Raw genomic sequence first — 20,428 nt, forward strand, 5'->3', positions numbered from 1 at the left:
AGTATGACAATTTCAATCGATAAGATACTCCGACACAAAACAAATGGGGTGGTTCGTTTTTATTCCACAGTTCAGAACCACGCACTGCTTATTGATTCAATGTCTGAATTTTCAAGCCGTGACTGTAAGTTATGAATTGAAAGCTGTACAATCTCTTCTGATCTGTCCTTGGCTTCCGGTCTTGACATTCACCCTCCCGAGCTTAATCATCGCAGTGGCGAAGGCCTCATTGAACTTGCCCGGGCTGTCGGCAAAGCCCACTACGGTAGGCTTAGACGCCGAATCGGTGAAGAGCGACTCGTCCGAAGTGAACAGGCCCATGCCTTGGACCAGATTCTTGTAGTACATGTTGTCGAATATCTGAGGAGTCACGGGGTCCATGTTGATCGCTATTTGCGGGTCCACATTCTGGGGGCAATCTTGCATTAGCTGCGCTGCATAGGTAGAGTTGAGAGTCGGGTCCACTTGAGACGACGAGGAGAACGAGTAGAGACGGTTGGCGAAGCGGCTGCAGTGGGAAAAGCCGACGGTGTGAGCGCCCGAGAGCGCGATCATGTCGGATTGTGTGAGGCCGTGTCCGGAGAACATCGAATTGAGCTGGTCGAGATCGAAATTCGGTTCTGGCAATTTCCCGGCCACTAGAGATGCTTTGGAGATGAGACCGTCGCGACGTCCGAGCTCTACGTTGAACGATGGACCTCCGGCCTGAACATTTTTCATGCAACATTGAACAAGTGATAAAACGTTTAAGTCTTGAAGCATGATAGTCATTTGACTCAACATTGAGCTGCGAGGGTGAATTGTCCCCGGAGGTTCTTGCTTACCAGGACAACTACGTCTCGAGCAGCTATGGCTAAGATGTCTGCGCACGACACGATGCCGGGGCAAGTCTCTTCGACAGCTTGCTTTGCCTTGATGACAGTGTCGAACCCATCTCCGGCCAGAGACTCATTATCCGGAGCGTCCTTCTCGGCATCCCCGTTAGGCGACGCAATCAAAATCGAAGCATCGCATCCCTAAAAAACATTTAAATTAACTTGCCGAAACTGTGATTGAATGAAAATTGGTACCAGGTGTTTCTTAACCAAAGTAATCCTGAACAAGTTCATACCTCCCGGAAAATATCTTATGAACAAGAACGGACCCTGAAAAGCAAGTTCGCTGAATAGATTTATGGTTTCTAACCTTTTTTAATTTCCCCTAATTTAACGGGCGACCAAGTCGGACGAATCATCACACAATCAAGTCGGCAATTAGGAAAATCAACACGACGATGTCCGTTTAAGGGTCGGTGCTTACTCGAATATATGAGAGTTTTGTATATACGTTACGACATAAGATTAATTTAACATGAAAGTGATTGTCGATCCACGCGATCGATTTGATTTTCTTTAATTATTCTCCTCGAAATGTCATGTCCAACTAGTGATGTACCTATCTGCCCCCGGAACATTTCTTTGTTTGGCAATTGTATTAGGAATGCTTTTGGTTCCTAAATAATTAGGTTGTTGTCGCAACAAATTTTGACAAATCGTGATTAATTAATTCAAAAGGGGTGGTTGGGGCTTCGTGAGAAAGTTCACTAAGATATTGGGGTAGCTGAAGTGTCTCATCTTTACCATGAAAATGATTGAAAACGTCAAACATGTGTTCCCAAGTCAACTTCTTGTTACTTATGATTCCTCTATGTAATTGACATAACTCGTACGACCTTAGGATGGAACCTGCCCAGATGTTGCAACCCGGCTCAGCTCCGGCGTAGAACGAGCGACAATTTTGACCGTTTAGAAAACTTTAATAATGTTGTGGAAGAAGTAATGATATTCCATGCATTTTTTATTTCTTTTTTTCAAAGAAAAATATGCATGAGGATATACGAAAAAGAAAATAGCACGGTGTACGCATAGACGAATATCCGAAAGATTATGGAAATGAGAGTTTGTCAAATGGATTAGCCATCCATTTGGGGCTTCTGGAATTGCAATCAAAAGCTAGTAGTTTCCAGGGTTATGCATGTGTGATCAATCAGATGAAACTGAAAGTGGAGGGGGAGGCGGAGGAGGGAGCATGATTGGAAATACATGCATGGAGGAAAAGGGTTCACCTCGATGAAGCAGTCGTGGAAGAAGAGGCGGAGCGTGCCGGGGATGGTGACGAAGGTCTGGCTGAACTTGGTCGTTACCGCCTGCTTCACGATGTTCTCGACGTTCGGGCAGGTCTTGCCATAGAAATCCTCCACCAGTTGTGCTCTTCCCACCACCACCTCCGTCGTCGCCGCGAACACCATCACCACCCAAAACCCTAACTTCCTCGCCGTCGACCTCTCCATGTCCGTCCCCTCTAGTCTGCAAATCCTTCCCCTCACCAACCACCAAAGAAGAAGCAGCAGCAGCAGCTCGTGTCTTCTGTCTCTTACAACGTTTTCTTCTCAACCCAACAACACGACTTCTTCGCACCCGTTTATACGAGTCTAAGGATGTGGCGTGTCTGTATGTGCATGCATGGACAAGTTGCCCTCTTTGTACTTGGTCTAAGCATCCGAGAGAGATATATATCAGGCTCTACTTGGCCCTTTTGATTATATACTTATTTAATTGCTTGGCAAGCTGTTTGAATGGTCAGGTACCTTCCTCAGTCTCTTTCTTCCACCTTCTGTCTTCTTCTTGGGCTTGTTGTTCACTCAGATTTGGTCTAAATAATGTTTTTTTATCTTTCCTTCTCGAATTATAAGAATTTGTCTCATGTTTAATTTATATGCAAATGGCATCGGCCTCTATCTCGTCGGATTTATATGCTGAAGGAGTTGAACACGTCTCCCCCTTTCCGGTCGTAGGGATACAGATGGAACTGAAAGCTATTGAAGGGTTCGTATTGTGATGGCATGTGGACAGCTAAGGGCATGGCCGGCCTGCCATCATGTGCAGCTAGCGGAGGTCAACTAATGAAAATTACGCTCTCTCCAGATGAAGTATTATTATTATACACATTCTAAATATACAATTCGTTTCGCTTGCCCGTCTGAAGCGTTTTTGAATATACCATCATTGTTTCGATTCGCTTGCCTGTCCAAAGCGTTTTGAAATAGCCTGCCTAACGGACACGAATATAACATGTGAACGCTAGAGCATCCACATCATAAGGTGCAATTTTAGCTGTTAGTGTCGATGACAATGTGAATTTTGGTTAATTTTCCAGGCTTTAAATCCTTGAACGTCTGAGTGCCAATATAGTTGAAGTCGGAATTTTCCTTTTATGAAGCTTTCAAAAACTAAATAATTCTCATTTATGCCGCAACCCCTAGTAACTCTTTTCTATCTGGTAAATTAAAAACTTTAGAGTAATACAAAAAGCAGCTTGGAACTTCAGAAGATAACCTCGAAAATCAGCCTAACTTACCCGTCGTCGTTTGAATTGAAACACTTTCGTCTCGACCGTGATCCTCAAGTCCAACCAAGAAGCCTCGTGGCAATGGCGCTCCTACGAATATTCTTTCGCCATCATCACTCGTGAAGCTTTTTTCAATAAAGAGCAGCAACGGATAGACCATAGAACCGGTCGACAAATTCCATGACACGCGCATATTAGAACAAATCAATCACATTCGAGCACTCGATGGACTTAATAAAGCAAATTTTATAAACCTCTTCCCTTTTTGCCCTCACAAGCCAAAATTTATAATTCCGTGCATTTCAAAATATTATCCCTAATGCGATCATTGTCAAGGGCGGTTATTATTCTCGATTAAAATATACCAAATCAAGTAATTATTACAAGGCACATTATTTTTTAATTCCGGGATCATGACACTTCGTTCGTATCCAAGCCAATCACGCATACGGTCCACTCCCCAACTTTTGCCAAACAATATGTGGAATATTGTGGTGGGGGAGTGCTCACCTGCCTTGCAATCCAATAAATTAATCTTCGTGTGATATTTATAATCAGGTAGTTAGGGCAACGGTTTAACCATGATTGTGACAGTCGGCGAATTAGCAGGTCGAAGAGAATTGCTTTGCTAAGTGTGTTTCTGAAGCGTTATATTATCCCACCAAGAAGTACTCGGCTTTTTTGCCGTATTTGATGCCACATGCTTATGCTGGAGCAACTTTGATTTATGCACGTAAGCTTTAGCCCGCTCAACTTGTGATTCATTGTTTTATTATTGATTAGGTAGAGAGTCAACTCCAAACCGGAGGGTCGATGCAACTGAGAAGTACCCGCACCGACCAGCGGTCGGCCGGAAAAGAGAGAGAGAAAGGAAAGAAAAGAGAGAGGATTATCAAACAGATTTCTTCTTTGTCCGCACATGATTCTTCGTCTCCTTCTCGCGTTCCGTGAATGGCCAGAATAACGGCGAAGATGCATTGCTCTGAACAAACGGTCAAGAGATCGAAATACCCTTTTAAGGACAGCTGTTTGTAGTTAACAAAATATTTACAATCGCTGTTGTTCTCTTCACTTACACCAGCAACAATAAATTGTTGCTTCGATCTCCCTGTACAATAGAGGACTCCATTTTACACGTGATCAGGACTCCTGATGCCCCCAGTGTGCATTAGGAAATATACATACCATCGGTCAAGATGCACAGATCGAGTAGCGCCAGCAATGCGATCCTTCTCGCTGTCCGCAGCTTCGAAACCGTCTTCAGCCACCATCCAGGGCAATTTAGGTCCCTGAGATTATTCCGCAACACTGAAGCATCAGAGAAGTGGAGTACGCCCGAAACGCGGCGAACTCTCCATACGTTTGACAGTCACTTTCCTTTTAGCGACTGAGCTAGCTTAACTAGAGCTTTCTTGTCATGTCACTTTGAACAGGAACATGTTTACTATTTACCCGTTTTTGCTCTAATTTATCCGTGCAGAACATTGAAGCTACAGCGTACAGTTACAGAAAAGAAGTCGCCTGATGTCTCGGGATAAAAATCATAAGCCATCATCACACAAGCAATCGCTTAAGAGATGGTTCCTTCCAAACTCTTACATCATGATATTTATGCACATACAGACCCAAAATGATGCTGATAGCGGCCTACCTTCCCTTGCCGCAGGATTTTCGGGTAACGTCCCACCATATCAACCACAGTAGATGCGTCAGCCACTCTGATGCCTCCACCAACCACAAAGTCAAGGCCCTCATTTCGCATACAATAAGGAACAAAAGAAAAAGAACACACAAAACATCATTTTTGTCTCTATTGATCCCACAGACAGATGAGTAATGCACGCACCAAAATTTGAGATAATCCCTTTCTCCAAAAATCTGAGCAAATGCGACCATAATAATGCATCAAAATGCAGAATTTTCCAGGATTTCCGTGGAAAAGGAGTTAAATAGCAGGATTTTAGGACAAACACGTAAGAAGGGGATGCACGAAACTATTCATTTTCTGCCAATCTGTTCAAATCCTTTGGTAAGGACCTCATCCAAGTAATTGTTCTGAAAACAGTCAATATTAGAACGGTTTATCTCTAGCAGATATTCGTACATTTATTTAATGCACAGGCATTGCTAAAGTTCAGTTCTGTGTGCCACATTTTTGTGATGAACAAGAAAAATCAAATCTCAAATAGTCAGCAAGATCCAACTTATTAAAATGTAGACATACCTCTGGTCCATAACTATCAGCTATGACAATTGGATCTATCATCCAGTCGTCATCCTTTGGCCCTTTGACACTAGAAAGCAGGACAATCAGTAAGGGATACTTACTGAATTTGTTTAATTAGATATGCTTGGCATGCATAGCATGATATACACCATGAACAGATGCAAAAAAATCCAACCTGGTCGAAATTAAGGGTGAATCCATCATCTCCAATAGAGATTGACATGTGGCATCATCAGGAATTCGGATGCAAACACACTTCCTGTGAGCATATTTGCCAGCTGTAGTCCCATACCTAGTGCATTGTTTTGGCAACTCTTTGCTTGCAGTTAAAATGAAAGTGTACTGCAAATGGGGAAATTTCTTAACTGAGCTGGGCACCGGAAACTTCATTACAATGTCCGACAGATCTATTGTCCCCAGGGGAATCCTAAAGACTTGCAATGCAGTAAATCATGTCACATATATCTTGAAGGCCACAGCAACAAGCAACCATCCAGAATACAAAAGAAATGTTACATTTCATAGTGATATTCCCATACAATGTACAAAACAAAGAAACTCGATGGTCAGTAGTCTATTCATTTATGCTGTTTAACTTATTACCAAGGGTTAAAAAGCTGAATGAAACAATGCTACTTCCTCTTTCACATAAGTAGGAGATCCACAGGCTGAAGCAAATAAATGATAATGTACAATCAAGTTTCACGTTCCTGTCTTTTCCACATTGTGTCAAATACATTGATTTGACATGCCACCAGCGCGAACCTTGGCTTCCTCAACGAGAAACAACATTTTAAAATGAGAAACTTACAGGGCCAGGTAAGCAATGTTTCACAGCACGAAATATATTCGTATGGCCCTGATCATCACCACGAGGGAATTCCATTGTGTATGTATCTATGTCGCAGAAGGAGCGACACTATATACTTGGAGGCTGATCAATCACACGTAATAGCAAGAAGCGTTAATGATACAAAAGATGATGTGATTGAAAAATTTTGCTGCAGAGGTGTTCTAGATAGAAGACTGATTCTGATCTGCATGACTTTCTTAGATTATCACTTTGCTACTTCAAGGACATGACATGATATTCTCAGGCCCATGATATTATTCGAAAATACTGAACTGACAAAAGAGAACCAGAAATATTCCGTACCTTGGAATGAGCTATGTCTTTGATTCTGCAATCATAAAGAACATAAAACCAATTTTGTAACGACTAGGAAATGAATTACATTGAAATGATCTTCAACTAATTTACAAGAATATGCCAATTCCTCCCGAGTCTTTCAATTGCTGAATGGCTATTCAAGTCGCAAACTATGGCATATCTAGTAATATGTGAAATATTGAGAAAACTTCTCATAGTTAATTATCTCATGCATACAGGATCCTCATGCTCATGGAATGGTAAATTGACAAGTAATTACTACTTGAAAGCTCAGTTATTAAGGTTGGGTTGAAAGAGTCATTGTACACTGTTTCACATTCATCTTAATTGCAGAGGCAATGCAAAAACTCCAATTTATAGGCTTTTGCAGACTGAGCTATAATGTCACCGTGACTCAAATTCATATAGGACAGACACAACTCAATATGAACCTCACCACTCTGTTCGATCCCGAGACCTCTTTCACATGCTTGACCGATCCAAGTTATACCAGGCTGTTGGAAAGCGTAAGCTAAATTTTTTGATGCAGAACCGCATCACTTCCTAAATGACTAGGTTGTGTTTGCGTTCGTTTGATGTTGTCGTTTCTGTTGCAGTTTCACTCACAAGTACAAGATGAGCGGCGCCTTCGTGACTCGAGAATCCCTTTCGAGTATTGTTATCATATGAGGTGATGTTTTGGGATTTCTGGTGATGTTATGTACTGAAAGCTAGTTATTTTGGTGATGGACAGTCCCAGAGGCAACGCCAATTTCGTGCCAAGCATGAGTTTAACTATGAAAGGAGGCGACCAATTTGTTGTCCATGATCCTACAATTGTCATCTCTACTCGGGTAGTGGGCTCAATTACGCAAATGATTTCACATATATGTTCTATGAATCGTAACTAACATGACAGTTCTTGTTTCCCGCCGTTTTGCAGGAGACACTCTTGTACTGCCTCGCCACTGTCAAGGATGCGGGAATTAACATAATCGGCCGTAAGATTCGTGATCTCTGTTCAAACTTCCACTATCGTTAAACAGGTCTAATGAATACTTACGAACAACTGAATCATTTGTGTGGGACTTGGGATACCAAAATCCCAGATTCAAGCTTATATAATCTAGATACTTCATTCGATTCTTATGGGAATGATCACGTTTTCCTACTGCAACTCTTTCATGACGGGCTACCGAGTCGTGTTCGACAGCGAAAGGCTCGTACTGGAAGAAATTTAATTGTCCGTGCTCTTTGATCCCCCAATTCACTAAACATTCCGGTCCTCTTTGATCTAGTGAGCCAAGCTATTCGCAATCGAATTATTGATTTCGGATCTCTAATGCAGGCTATGACAAGGAGGATCCTAACAAACTCCCCGAGAAGCCACGGAAAGAGACAAACCCGGATGCGACGATGACCGATCGTTCGTAAAATCTAAAAAGCAAATAAACGTGTCGAACAAGTAATATAATGATGAGAAGGGTATCGTCTCACAGAGATTGATGATTAATAAACCAATTAAATATTATAAATGGACTAATTCTAAAATTTATGTAACAGATCAAAATAGAGTTTAGAATAAATGGAAATTGACAATCTTAGAAACAAAATTTCGTACTAAATGGATTAATCAATATCCTATTTATAGGATAACATCCAAGAATCCTAACACAAGGCAATGGCTTATTTTTCACATAAAATTAGGAAATAAATCATAGAATTCCTGATTTGCCATCCATCTTCTAACTCTTCTGCGGATGGCATCTTCCTTTTCTTCCTTTTGCCATTCCTTTTCTTTTTTTTGCCATTTTTTCCTTATTTTCTCCATGTCTCATTGTGCTGCATAAACAAGGAAAATTGGAGTAAAAAAAAAATCCAAATATTTTCTCACAAACATTGCATTATGTGTTGCCTAAATTGGTAAAGTAACTCTATTTTTATATGGAGTTATCACCGATCATCAGAATTCACATGCATCATCATCATCTCAATATGGCCATATAACAGAGCTCCTTTGCTTAGGCTACCTCCTCATGTTGCTCGTGCTCTGTGTCCTAGCCGTTTTGGGTCCGCTCATTCACAGATCAATAAGCCCACGCTCAATCAGTCAAGAAGAGGTCTAAAGGACTGAGTTTGATTGAGGCATGGAGATTGTCTCTGTGAATATGCTCGAGAGTCATGTAAAGCAAAACATAGGCAAGCAAGCACAAAACAAAGTCTGCAGCAGCCAATTTTAGGAGTGCCACCAGAAGTAAAATACGGCAGTGGTCTCTCAGTTCAAACAAATTCCTGCTTCATAGCCACCATGTTGGATTCAAGAAGAAATCACCATCCTAGTTCGCTAATTCCATTGAGATCATGCATACAAATGTCACCGCCCTAAATTAGATGTGCACTCATTCATGCAAGGGAACAAACAATTTAGATTTCTCAAACTAAGAAAACTCTTTTAAGTTCTTGTGAATCACTAGGGGAGTTCCTTGTTTGGAGTTCAGCTCTCAAGATCATTTAGTCTCCTGCTGATACCTTTGCATTTTTTTGTCGAGACTTCCGACAGCCTTCCTCTTTTTTGCAGAACTAAGACTTAGAAAGTAAGTCCGAAAGCCCTCCTCTTTCTTGCAAAACTGAGACAACACTCTATAGGACTCCATCAAGAGTGCAGGATATCGATCAACAAAGTAAGTGTCCAAACCTTCAGGAACCGATCCCAAGATCTCCCGTCAGAAACATCAAAGTAATAGATATAAGCTTTGCATGCATGCGGCTGTGGACCAGAGAGAGAGAGCCAGAGAGCGTGAGAGTACCTTAAATTGATTTGGAGCTTTCATGTGGTGGCTAAAATTGTCTCGCACCGCTCGTAATAAGTCTCTAACACACCTACCGTCGTAGGCTCCATGTCTACGTAGGTTGGCCATAACTTTAGTCTCTATTTCGTCGTCCCAACTCACATCAAAAATCAGTGGTGCAGTGTTCTCCAATTCTTTCAAAAGACGTGAATTGGGTGCACTAGCTTCCAATTCTACTCTATCGCTGGCGTCACGAAGAAAGGACAGTCTCATCTTTGAACTCCAAAAAAATGGATGGTGAAGCACCTTTGATGCCTGCGGCCTGTCAGTAACTGAAAGCTTGCCGAATATGAATTGCAAAACTTTGTGCATTGATGACGATTTTGTCCGGGACCCGCAAGACCACATTTTCTTTTTTAATCGCGTTTCAAATCCATATGGCGCATAATTGAGTGTCCCGGACTTTGATTAGAAGTTCGCTTGTGCTGCAAAATGCAAGATGGTTCTTATCTGATTAATATCTCAATTGGAAGAATCTCGAACGAATTGTTGCCACAAGGTGAAACGAACAGTAGATCGAGGTTCATTGAAATTCGAAAATTTTTTCACCCCCCTCGATACGTCCATGCCATAGAAAATTACAACCCATGAATAGAAATTTCAAATTTGGGAGATGATCGATCATTTTTTACATCGATCAATGTAAGCAGGCTCGATCATTTTGTGGAAATTTTCTACAAGCGATGGACCCAAAAGGAATGCCCTCCACGACTCATGAGCTACCTTTTTGGATACTTTGGTTCTTTTCCACCGTCCAGTGCTACCCTACCCCCCTGAGTGAAGGAAATGATGTCTCTAATTGGAGGGTTAAGTCAAGCATCCTCTTTAGATCAGGTTCAAAAAGAGGGAAAAAGAAAAGAACTCTCTCTTTGTAAGTTTGTCTTTAATGATTTCGGAACCCTCGATCGAGGGAGGAAGCTGGTCGCTTGTTTTTATGAGTTTTCCTAATACGGTTTCCCTAACAGAGGAGTGTTCGGGAAAAATTACCATAAAAATCCTAAACCTATTTCAATTGTACTAATTCATTCATAAATCTTTCAAGTGCCAATTGAGTTCTAAATATTCTTACATTTTGCCAATTGAATTCATCCGGCCGCTGGAGTAGATGCCAGTCGTCTCACGTGACATGGTCAATGACCACAATCTGTAGGTTGATTGATTTCGGCATTGTGCACATTAAGAGATGTTATTACCCATTATGAAATATGTCAATTTAGGAAACATAATACATTTCCAAAAACGATTCCCAAGTCATTCTCAAATACTAAAAAGTAGTAAATGCTCGATCTTAATTTATGCAACAGAATGCTCTTTTAAGTATAATATATATATCTATATCGAATCATAATTTTTTCGAGACATGAGTTTTATAAAACTAAAGAAGAGATAGTACCAGTCACCTCGGAATACCAGAAACCAATAACACGTAGCTAAACAAGTCGACGATCTCGTAATCCTAACAATTAAACGAGAATCGACGTCAAAATCAAGTAAAATACTACGATAACTACGAAACGGCTATAGTAAACTTAAATGCTAACGAAAAGACTCCTACGCGCTAAATGAAACTCACAATCGAAATGGCTATTCAAAATTATCCATAACACGGAACTTGATCGCGGAACTTGATCATGCCGTAACTTTCTCCATCAAACTCCGATCCTAGCAAACTTATAGTCAAAAGAAAGCCCGTTTATAGCATTATAAAACCCCTAGATTGGCTGTCCCAAAATTGAGACAAAAACCGACAAAATATGGCCTGAAGAATGCCGGACGTGTACTATTTACTTCACGCGGAAACTTCAAAAATTTGTTTCGGGCAAACGATTATTCCAAATCAAGATCCGTAAAATTCCACGGCTCCACGACACCTTAAACTACCAATTCTATATATATACGCAGCTCAACGACTCAAAAATCGGACTTCACGGCTTGAATTTTCCAAAATTCCTAATTTAAACCTTAAATCTGAAAACTTCTCCGTTCGGATGAACAAGGGGCGCGAGTGCTTACCGAGCGTTGAAATACGAAGTCGAATCGGCTATAAGCGAGGCTCGTGCGGTGCAAAGCCTCTTTTCCCTTTCCTCTTCTTCTCCTTTCCCCTTTTTCCTCTTCCTTTTTCTGTTTCTGTTCTTGGCAAGGAGCTTTCGGTCTCTTTTTAACTTAGCTGAGCGTCCACTGTAGCTGCTTTTGACTTTTTTTTGTATACCCAAATATTATAATTGGCATGAGCATTTGTTTGTTTTTTTTTTGTTTCATCGGGTATGAAATACCTCCTCTTTTGATGAAATTAGCCTTAGATAATGAAGAAAAACCTTGACTTTTATTTGCTACCTCTTTTGATGATAAAAAGTGAAAGTTTACCAAGGTGAACGGTTAAAGATGATCTTCCCTTGTTTCTGTTTCCACTGATAAAGCTTTTCCCCCTTGATAGATTTGTCGGGTTTCACCAGAAGTGTTTACAGAAGAGACCATGCTCTAATAACACCAGAAAGTTAAGCATTCAGCCCTCTACCTGATTGGTAATTGATCCATCTTATGCTCATGTGGGCAGAAATTATCTTGTTGCTGAAGTTCTTCAAATACATTTCTTAGGACCAATACATTCGTAAAAAATGAGAACACTAACATTAGTAAAGATGAAAACACCTACATGAAATCTTCTATCTACTGAGTGGATTTTCTAAACATCCACTAATGGGGGGAAATAATATTTACTCTTTGAAGTTTGCAATGTAGATGAATTAGTCCCTTGAATTTTATTCTTTCACTTTGTTTTTACTGGTACAGAATGCATTAGTTTCTCTCAATAGCTGAGGGTCCCAGGAGCTCAAAGAGGAGAAGAAAGGAGGGCGAACCGGCGGCTACGAATGCAGATAAGCCTTTACTTGCAAATCTACGCGAAGTATGGGAAAATATCGATGCTTTGTTGGGTGATTTGGGGAATGGTAGGGGTCATTCTTCTGTCGGCGCTACATATAATACTGCGGAATTGGAACCATCAAGCACTATCTTAGGTAGGGGAAGTAAGGGTACCATGGTATTAGAGAGCTTGGGTACTACATGCTTGTTTCCAAGCCTGTCATGGCTTCCTTGTGCATCACTTTCAGCATGTTCAAAAAGTTTCCCAAAATTTTATGCTTGATTTAGTAGACCGGTCGACTTTTGTACGGCTTCAAGTGTTTAGTCCTTTGTAGTAGCTCTAACATGTCACGCCCGGTTACTGGATAAATGCTAAAGAGTTTGATAGTATCGCAACTTGTAGCATCCAAATCTTGATCCAAATGCTACATTCATTTTTTTACGTAGCTGCGTAGATTGGATCCTGGTGAGCTAGATGTACAATCCGGCAAAACCCTTTATCCAATGCTGATTGGATTTGCCGAACAAGTTGTGATACTATCAAACTCCTTAGCATTTATCCAATAATCGGGCGTGACATGTTAGAACTACTACAAAGACTAAATACTTGAAGCCGTACAAAAGTCGGCCAGTCCACTCAATCAAGCATAAAATTTTGGGAAACTTTTTGAAGATGCTAAAAGTGATACACAAGGAAGCCATGACAGGCTTGGAAACAAAAACATCATTGTCATCTGCACTCTCTCCACTTGCAAAACAAAATCAAATAGTTCAGGACCTAAGACATGTCTCAAATTCGTGGGGATAGCCATATTCACATCAGTTAGTAGAAGGTACTCCTCTTCTTCTTCTTCTAGTGACTTCTAAAGAACTTCCAAAAGCTAACCTCACTTTTACAAAACTGGGATACAAATTCAAAGGACTCCATCAAGAGCTTGGGAAATAATGCAGCAAAGTAAGCATCCAAACCCTCAGAAACCGATCCGAGCACCAACTGCCAAAAACATCAAAGCAACATATATGAGCCTTGTATGCATGCAGCCGCAGACCCCAGAGAGAGTACCTGAGCTTGTCTTGGAGCGTCCCCGTGCTGGTTCAAGCAGTTTTTCACAGCTCGCAACAAGTCTTTCATAGAGTTTTTGTAGGTTCTACATTTGACTAGGAAGTCCATAACATAAGCATCAATTTTACTTGTCCAATGCACACCAAAAACTGTTGCCGCGGTCTTCTCCAATGCTATCAAAAGAGGTGAAGTGGTTTTTGCTTTGTCTACTTTATCGCTAACCCCATAAAGAAAGGATAGCCTCAACTTTGAACTCCAAAAAAATGAATGGTGGAGCACCTTTGATGTCTTTGGCCAGAAATTAGTCAACTAAAAATGGTTACAAAATCTATCAAACAATGCAATGAAGATGCAAATTAAAGAGATCAACATTCTTACCTCAATGCAGGATTCGTACTTAGTAAACTCGAAATCAAGTGATGAGCTTCTGGTATATATGTCACCGATGACAAATCCACCGTGTTGTTCGCAATATTGATTTCACGTACTCGATGCTTGCCAAATAGGTGGTCTCCACCTGTGATGCAGAAGAAAATGATGCAACCCAAGCTGAACATATCAGTCGCGGTTGTTTGGCAGCCCCCAGGAAGAAGCACTTCAGGTGCTTGCCATCCACGACCTACAATATAGAAATCAAAGATCAACAACAAAAACAGTTATCATGAGCACTTGAGGAAAAGAAAATGCTGTCAGGAGCACTTACCATCCAAGGAAGATTCATCTCCATGGATGCATTTAAGAATCCCCACATCTAATATTTTGGCAGATAATGATTGGGTGATCAAAACATTTTGAGGCTTTAAGTTTTTATGATCAATTCCCGAGTTATGCAAATGAGCGATTCCTGATACTACATCCCTGTATCATGATATAGAATAGACATTATGACTCATGAGAGATAAAAGGCATTTACGTTAAACAATTGTAAGCAAAGAAGAGTTCATATAGATAATGAACTCATCAAATTACGTCATCAAATTCAGCACGTCAAAACATAAAAAGGTCATTTATGTAAACTTAAATAAAAAAATCTGGTATAGAATCTAATCGCCTTATCAATAATATAACCATTTACTGATTAGAATGCATAAGGATTTTGTAGCATTCACGAATCACAAAGAGAGGTAAGGTATACTGGTTTTATCAAAACAAGGAAATCTATATTTTGTCACTGTGTAATTGATAATACCTAATTGATTTCTATGAAAACTAAGAGTTCAGCCTTGATAGTGGCATTGAACTTAACCAATGAAACTAAATAAGCAAGCTCAATAAAATTCAAACTTACCTCATCAAATTCAGCGACTGAAGTGTGGGATTACCATTTGCAATCCTGAATTTTTGATTTCTTCTTTTTGTCAAAGCACTCCATAATTTTACATGCTGCATTTTGGCTTTAACATTTGCCAATTTCTGTCTATAAGCACCAGAGAAGACAGACATATCTACAAATGGCGAAAGTGCCTAGACTAAATCATTTAAACTACAACTACGCAACTCCTGAACAACATATACAAAATGCTGGCTTCGCGTTACTAAACGATAGTGAACTACATTGTTGTGTCGATTTTCTAAATTTGCCATAAATTCCTCAATGCGTTGATCGATTTCAACATGACCCCGGACCAGCCTTTTAATGGCAACCGATTGACCTCTACACAAGCCCTCTAATACCGTAGTACCCCTACTTCCCCTACCTAAGACAGTGCTCGATGGTTCTAATTTCGCAGTATTATACGTAGCGCGAACAGAACGATGATTCCTACTATTCTCCAAATCACCCAACAAAGCATCGATATTTTCTCATACTTCGCGTAGATTTGCAAGTAAATGCTTATCTGCATTCGTAGCCGCCGGTTCGCCCTCCTTTCTTCTCCTCTTTGAGCGCGTGGGACCTTCGGCCATTGGAAGAAACTAATGCATTCTGTACCAGTAAAAACAAAGTGAAAGAATAAACTTCAAGGGACTAATTCATCTACATTGCAAACTTCAAAGGGTAAATATTATTTCCCCTCATTAGTGGATATCTAGAAAATCTACTTAGTCGATACAAAGATTTCATGTAGGTGTTTCCATCTTTATTGTTTTAGTGTTCTAATTTTTTACGAATGTGTTGGTCCTGAGAAATGTATTTGAAGAACTTCAGCAACAAGACAATTCCTACCCACATGAGCATAAGATGGACCAATTACCAATCTGATAGAGGGCTGAATGCTTAACTTTCTGGTGTTAATAGAGTATGGTCTCTTCTATAAACACTTCTGGTGAAACCCGGCAAATCTACCAAGGGGAAAAGCTCTATCAGTGGAAACAGAAATAAGGGAAGAACATCTTTAACCATTCGCCTTGATAAACTTTCACTTTTTATCACCAAAAAAGATAGCAAATAAAAGTTGAGATTCTTCTTCATTATCTAAAGCTAATTTCATTGAAAGAGAAGGTATTTCATACCCGATGAAACAAAACAAAAAAAAATAAACAAATGCTCGTGTCAATTGTAATATTTGGGTATAAAAAAAAATTCAAAAAGTCAAAAGTAGCTATAGTGGACGCTTAGCTAAGTTAAAAGGAGACCGAGAGCTCTTTGCCGAGAATAGAAATAGAAAAGGGAAGAAGAAAAAGGGGAAAGGAGAAGAAGAGGAAAGGGAAAAGAGGTTTTGCGCCACATGAACCTTGCCTAGCAGATTCGATTTCGTAATTCAACGCTCAGTAAGCACTGGCGCCACTCGTTCATCCGATCGAAAAGTTTTCAAATTTAAGGTTTAAATTCGGAATTTTGGAAAAATCAAGCCGCGAAATCTAATTTTTGAGACCCACCCATCGGTGGCCGCGTTGGTTTGCGCTCAGTTCCTTTCACGAGAGGTCCTGGGTTCAAAACTCGCCCATCGGTGATTTAAGTGGGGGGTCGTGGCGGTGGGATGCTGCGCTAGCCCCCCTCGAGGACTAGTCGGGCATCACCGCTAGTTTGAGCCCTAGCTCGCCGGCCGCGCGGACACCTTGATTATCAAAAAAAAAAAAAAAAAATTTTGAGTCGTTGAGTTGCGTATATATATATAGAATCGATAGTTTAAGGTGTCGTGGAGCCGTGGGATTTTACGGATCTTGATTTGAACCATTTGCCCGAAACGAATTTTTGAAATTTTCCGCGTGAAGTGAACAGTACACATCCGGCAGCCTTCAGGCCATATTTCATTGGTTTTCGGCTCGATTTTGGGGCGGCCAAGCTAGGGGTTTTATAATGCTTTGAACGGGCTTTCTTTTGACTATAAGTTTACTAGGATCGGAGTTCGATGGAGAAAGTTATGGCATGATCAATTTCCGTGATCAAGTTCCGCGTTGCGGATAATTTTGAATAGCCATTTCGGTTGTGAGTTTTGTTAGCGCGTAGGAGTCTTTTCGTTAGCGTTTAAGCTTATTTTAGCCATTTCGTATTTGTCGTAGTATTTTACTTGATTTTGACATCAATTCTCGTTTAATTGTTAGGATTACGATATCATCGACTTGTTTAGCTGCGTGTTGTTAATTTCTGGTATTCCGAGGTGAGTGGTACTATCTCTTCTTTGGTTTTGTAAAACCCATGTCTCGAAGAAATTATGATTCGATATATATATATATATATATATATATATAGAACTTAAAAGAGCATTATGTTGCATAAATTGGGATCAAGCATTTACTATTTTTTAGTATTTAAGAATGATTTGAGAATTGTTTTTGGAAATGTATTGTGAAAGGATACATATGAGTATCGCGTTAAGAACTAGTTTATGAAATGAGTTCGGAAATGATTCAAGAAATAATCTACGAAATGTATATATGGTAGGGGTGTCAATGGTTCGATTTGGTTCGGATTTCTTTGGAAATTTGAACCGTTGGAGTGAGTGCTTGAACCGAACCAAATAGCAAGCCAAACCGAATATGACCCGAACTGAAAACCTGGTTCGGTTCGGTTCGGTTCGGTTCGATTCGGATCAGATCGGTTTGGTTTTTTGGTTTTCTTCTTCTTCTTTTTTCTTTTTTTTTCACCCCATCTTACAAGGTAAACTGTGAGGTCTTCATGTTCTAACAGTGAAGGGGCTTCTTTTCTGAAAGAAGCTACACACTCTGCCCCACTTGAGAGGAGATGGTCAGACATCCGAGATAGAGAGACGCAATACTGAGTCAAGGATGTTAAAAAAAATCCTTGAGGATCGACACAGGTGCTGTTAAAGGATGACACGGCAACGAGCTTGGAGGTCGCTAGTTACGGTGGATCGGCGATCGGAGATTGAAGGGTTAGAGGGACATGGACGAAGAGCTGAAGCAGCGGCGCGACTCCAAGAGAAAAAACTAGAACAGTGTTGGTGAAACACAAGTGCCAAGAGAGAAAACCTTTTACTGCTCTTCTTTGGCTTTTTCCTCTTTTTGTGTTCTCTCTTCACTTTTTTTCTCTGTATGTGCAGACTTCTTCTTTTTTGTAAGAGTGTCCCTTCTCCTTGTATTGTCTCTATCAATCCCTTTTTCTATGCCAAGCGAAGGGCTAGACATTGTCAAGTTTTTCCCTCTATCAGCTTGTTCCCTCTCTCAGCTTGATCTTGCGCTTCAACCCAATAACAGTAGCAGCAGCTCCGGCGACCACCACAGCGATAGATCAGTCCTAGTACTAGAGGCACCACTTCAGGCGACGCCAAGCCCAAGCAAGCCTCTAGTCAACGGAAGAAAGTATCCGAAGAGAGACACGGTAACGGAATGGAGAAGAGAAACGAAGATTGATTTTGAGAAGGGTGAGTAAGAAAAGAGAGATTGTGCAAATTTCAGTTCGGTTCGGTTCGGAATCGAAAACCGAACTGAAATAATCCGAACCAAAAAAAATAACGGGTATTTTTTCATTATCCGAACCGAAAACCGAACTGAACCGAAAATGCATGAGATTTCGATTCGATTTGGTTCGATTTCGGTTCGGTTCTGACACCCATAATATCTGGCGGATGAGTCGTATTGCGAGGAAGTTATTTATTTGATTTGTGAAATGTATTATGGATTGGATTTATGCTATTGGATGATGATTGTTTGATGCTCAATATGACTGTGAACCCGGGTAGGGGTTTCGAGGTATGCATACCGGTTTAGGATATTCTTTTGGGCCGAGCCACCAGCTTTGTAGGTGGAGACCTTGCTAAGGAGGAATCTTGATAGCCTTGTCACAAGGTTTTGTGTCGTGACTATGGTATGATATTGAGCAACAGATTGATCGATGGAATGGACCATCGACGTGTGATGTGATATGAGATTCATCAATGGAATAAACCATTGATGTGTGATTTGAGATTAGTTAATGGAATGGACCATTGACGTGGTTTTTGTAGAGATTGATCTATGGACTTGACCATTGATAGTTTGAATTATGATGGTGGATTTAAATGTGTATTTGTAACTTGTACAAAACTTTGATGAAATGAAACAACTCTTATGTGATTCTATATGTATTTTAAACCTTGAGTTTGCCTTCTAAAGTTCTGGTATTACTTTGTACACATGCATAGTGATTGCTCGATCTACTTAGAAGATATGTACTATTCACTTGGCTGTGGTTGCTCTTCCCTCTCTTTCCCAATCTTTTCAAGTTCCTCGGCTAGCGGCCGTTAGTATGAGAGTGCTATCGCGGGGACTTTTGGGAGTTAAATTTTGGGTATGATTTTTGGGAGTTGTATGTAAGGTTGTTGATAGTTCGTCGGGTTGGCTGAGTTCTTGATGTACATATTCTTTTGGTGGATTATAGAAACTCTGATGTTGTAACCAACCAGTTGATTTATCAGATATATATATATATGGTTTGAGATACATATATATATATATATATATATATATATATATATATATACGGATAACAGGTTGTTCGTTATTATTGAGGCTGCGTCCTTCGTGTGGAAGGACGGCCGTGTCATCCCCCTTTTCTAGTTGTTTTGGGGTGTGACATCAATCGAACCAACACACACACACACATAGAAATCCAAAGATAGTGTGACCGATCCAACCTGGATTTGACACTAAGATCACTACAGTACAGAAGAAGATCCAATATAAACTCACATACAGAAGTGGCAATACCATCACTGATCCTCGAGCGAGACAGGTACACACTTGATTATTCTTTCATATTCTCGTGTTGGGCATGTGTTCACTGCAGCAACCATCCGCGAGAGGGCGTCCTCTCCCTTTCTGAACAAAACCCAGATCGGGAGAGGAGGGACGAGTGAGGAGGGGAGGGGGAGAGGACGAGCGGAGGGAAGGGGGAGAGTGAGATTTCACTAATTTAGGGTATATTTTCAAAAAAAGTCACCTCTGCAGCACCAAATGAGTATCTCATACATCTCATTGATCCATTCGTTTACAATTGACATATCTTAAATATTGTAATATATAATTTTTTAGTTCAAGTTTTTCTTATGTGAATTCTTTTGAAAGAGTTGCAAACTTTTTATGATTATATTATATATTTAAGGTATGCCAATTAACAAATATTTTAACATTATTATTTTAAATTTATTAGAGTACTTGAATCTTAGATGATTCTCGTAAAAATAATGCAGAGAAGAAGAAACAACATATCAGGAAATGTTTATATAAATTATCAAATTGATATGTTTTTCCTCTTTCATCGATCTCGCCGCTAAGAGGAGGTCTTGGTGAGGTCATAATATATATTAATTGGACCATTTGAATTTTAGAGTGTGTGTAAAGCTATTTGAGAGGTGGAAATAGTATGAACCTCTAAATATGCTAATTATCATTATACTTTATTTTGGATTAAGTCCACTTTGTTCCTTCAAAAGCACATTTACGGCCAAAATTGCAGTATTCAGGCGTGAATCAATCACCTCTAGCTGTAGATAGCAATTTACGCTTTGGAT

At 40.2% G+C, this 20,428-nt stretch overlaps 2 protein-coding genes across 2 annotated transcripts; both read right to left on the reverse strand.

Annotated features, from left to right (window-relative positions):
• Positions 1–34: 34 nt before the first annotated feature.
• On the reverse strand, positions 35–2,542 carry LOC115693189 (peroxidase 51-like). Its single transcript, XM_030620170.2, has 3 exons — positions 2,105–2,542; positions 825–1,016; positions 35–705 (listed from the first exon to the last, which is right to left on the reverse strand). Exons 1-3 carry the CDS (start codon positions 2,327–2,329, stop codon positions 130–132), a joined length of 993 nt encoding a protein of 330 aa, XP_030476030.2. The 5' UTR covers positions 2,330–2,542; the 3' UTR covers positions 35–129.
• Positions 2,543–4,517: 1,975 nt separating this feature from the next.
• Positions 4,518–6,570, reverse strand: LOC115693206 (uncharacterized). The gene is made up of 5 exons (XM_056320598.1): positions 6,426–6,570; positions 5,790–5,956; positions 5,612–5,681; positions 5,039–5,137; positions 4,518–4,676 (listed from the first exon to the last, which is right to left on the reverse strand). Exons 1-5 carry the CDS (start codon positions 6,498–6,500, stop codon positions 4,518–4,520), a joined length of 570 nt encoding a protein of 189 aa, XP_056176573.1. The 5' UTR covers positions 6,501–6,570.
• Positions 6,571–20,428: the final 13,858 nt, after the last annotated feature.

This window comes from Syzygium oleosum, unplaced genomic scaffold (assembly GCF_021117445.2).
Source record: "Syzygium oleosum isolate NSW1041296 unplaced genomic scaffold, Sole_v2.1 Sole_v2.20, whole genome shotgun sequence".
NCBI classification, from domain to species: domain Eukaryota; kingdom Viridiplantae; phylum Streptophyta; class Magnoliopsida; order Myrtales; family Myrtaceae; genus Syzygium; species Syzygium oleosum.

What these genes read in the sequence shown, in the direction of transcription:
- LOC115693189 (XM_030620170.2), bottom strand. Translation starts at nt 2,329, where the DNA reads ATGGAGAGGTCGACGGCGAGGAAGTTAGGGTTTTGGGTGGTGATGGTG. An exon ending in TCCACGACTGCTTCATCGAG is followed by an intron (nt 1,017 to 2,104) that starts GTGAACCCTTTT and finishes AATGTTTTTTAG; the next exon opens with GGATGCGATGCTTCGATTTT. An exon ending in CTCGAGACGTAGTTGTCCTG is followed by an intron (nt 706 to 824) that starts GTAAGCAAGAAC and finishes AAAAATGTTCAG; the next exon opens with GCCGGAGGTCCATCGTTCAA.
- LOC115693206 (XM_056320598.1), bottom strand. Translation starts at nt 6,500, where the DNA reads ATGGAATTCCCTCGTGGTGATGATCAGGGCCATACGAATATATTTCGT. An exon ending in AACATTGCTTACCTGGCCCT is followed by an intron (nt 5,957 to 6,425) that starts GTAAGTTTCTCA and finishes CCCCATTTGCAG; the next exon opens with TACACTTTCATTTTAACTGC. An exon ending in TCACCCTTAATTTCGACCAG is followed by an intron (nt 5,682 to 5,789) that starts GTTGGATTTTTT and finishes CCTGCTTTCTAG; the next exon opens with TGTCAAAGGGCCAAAGGATG.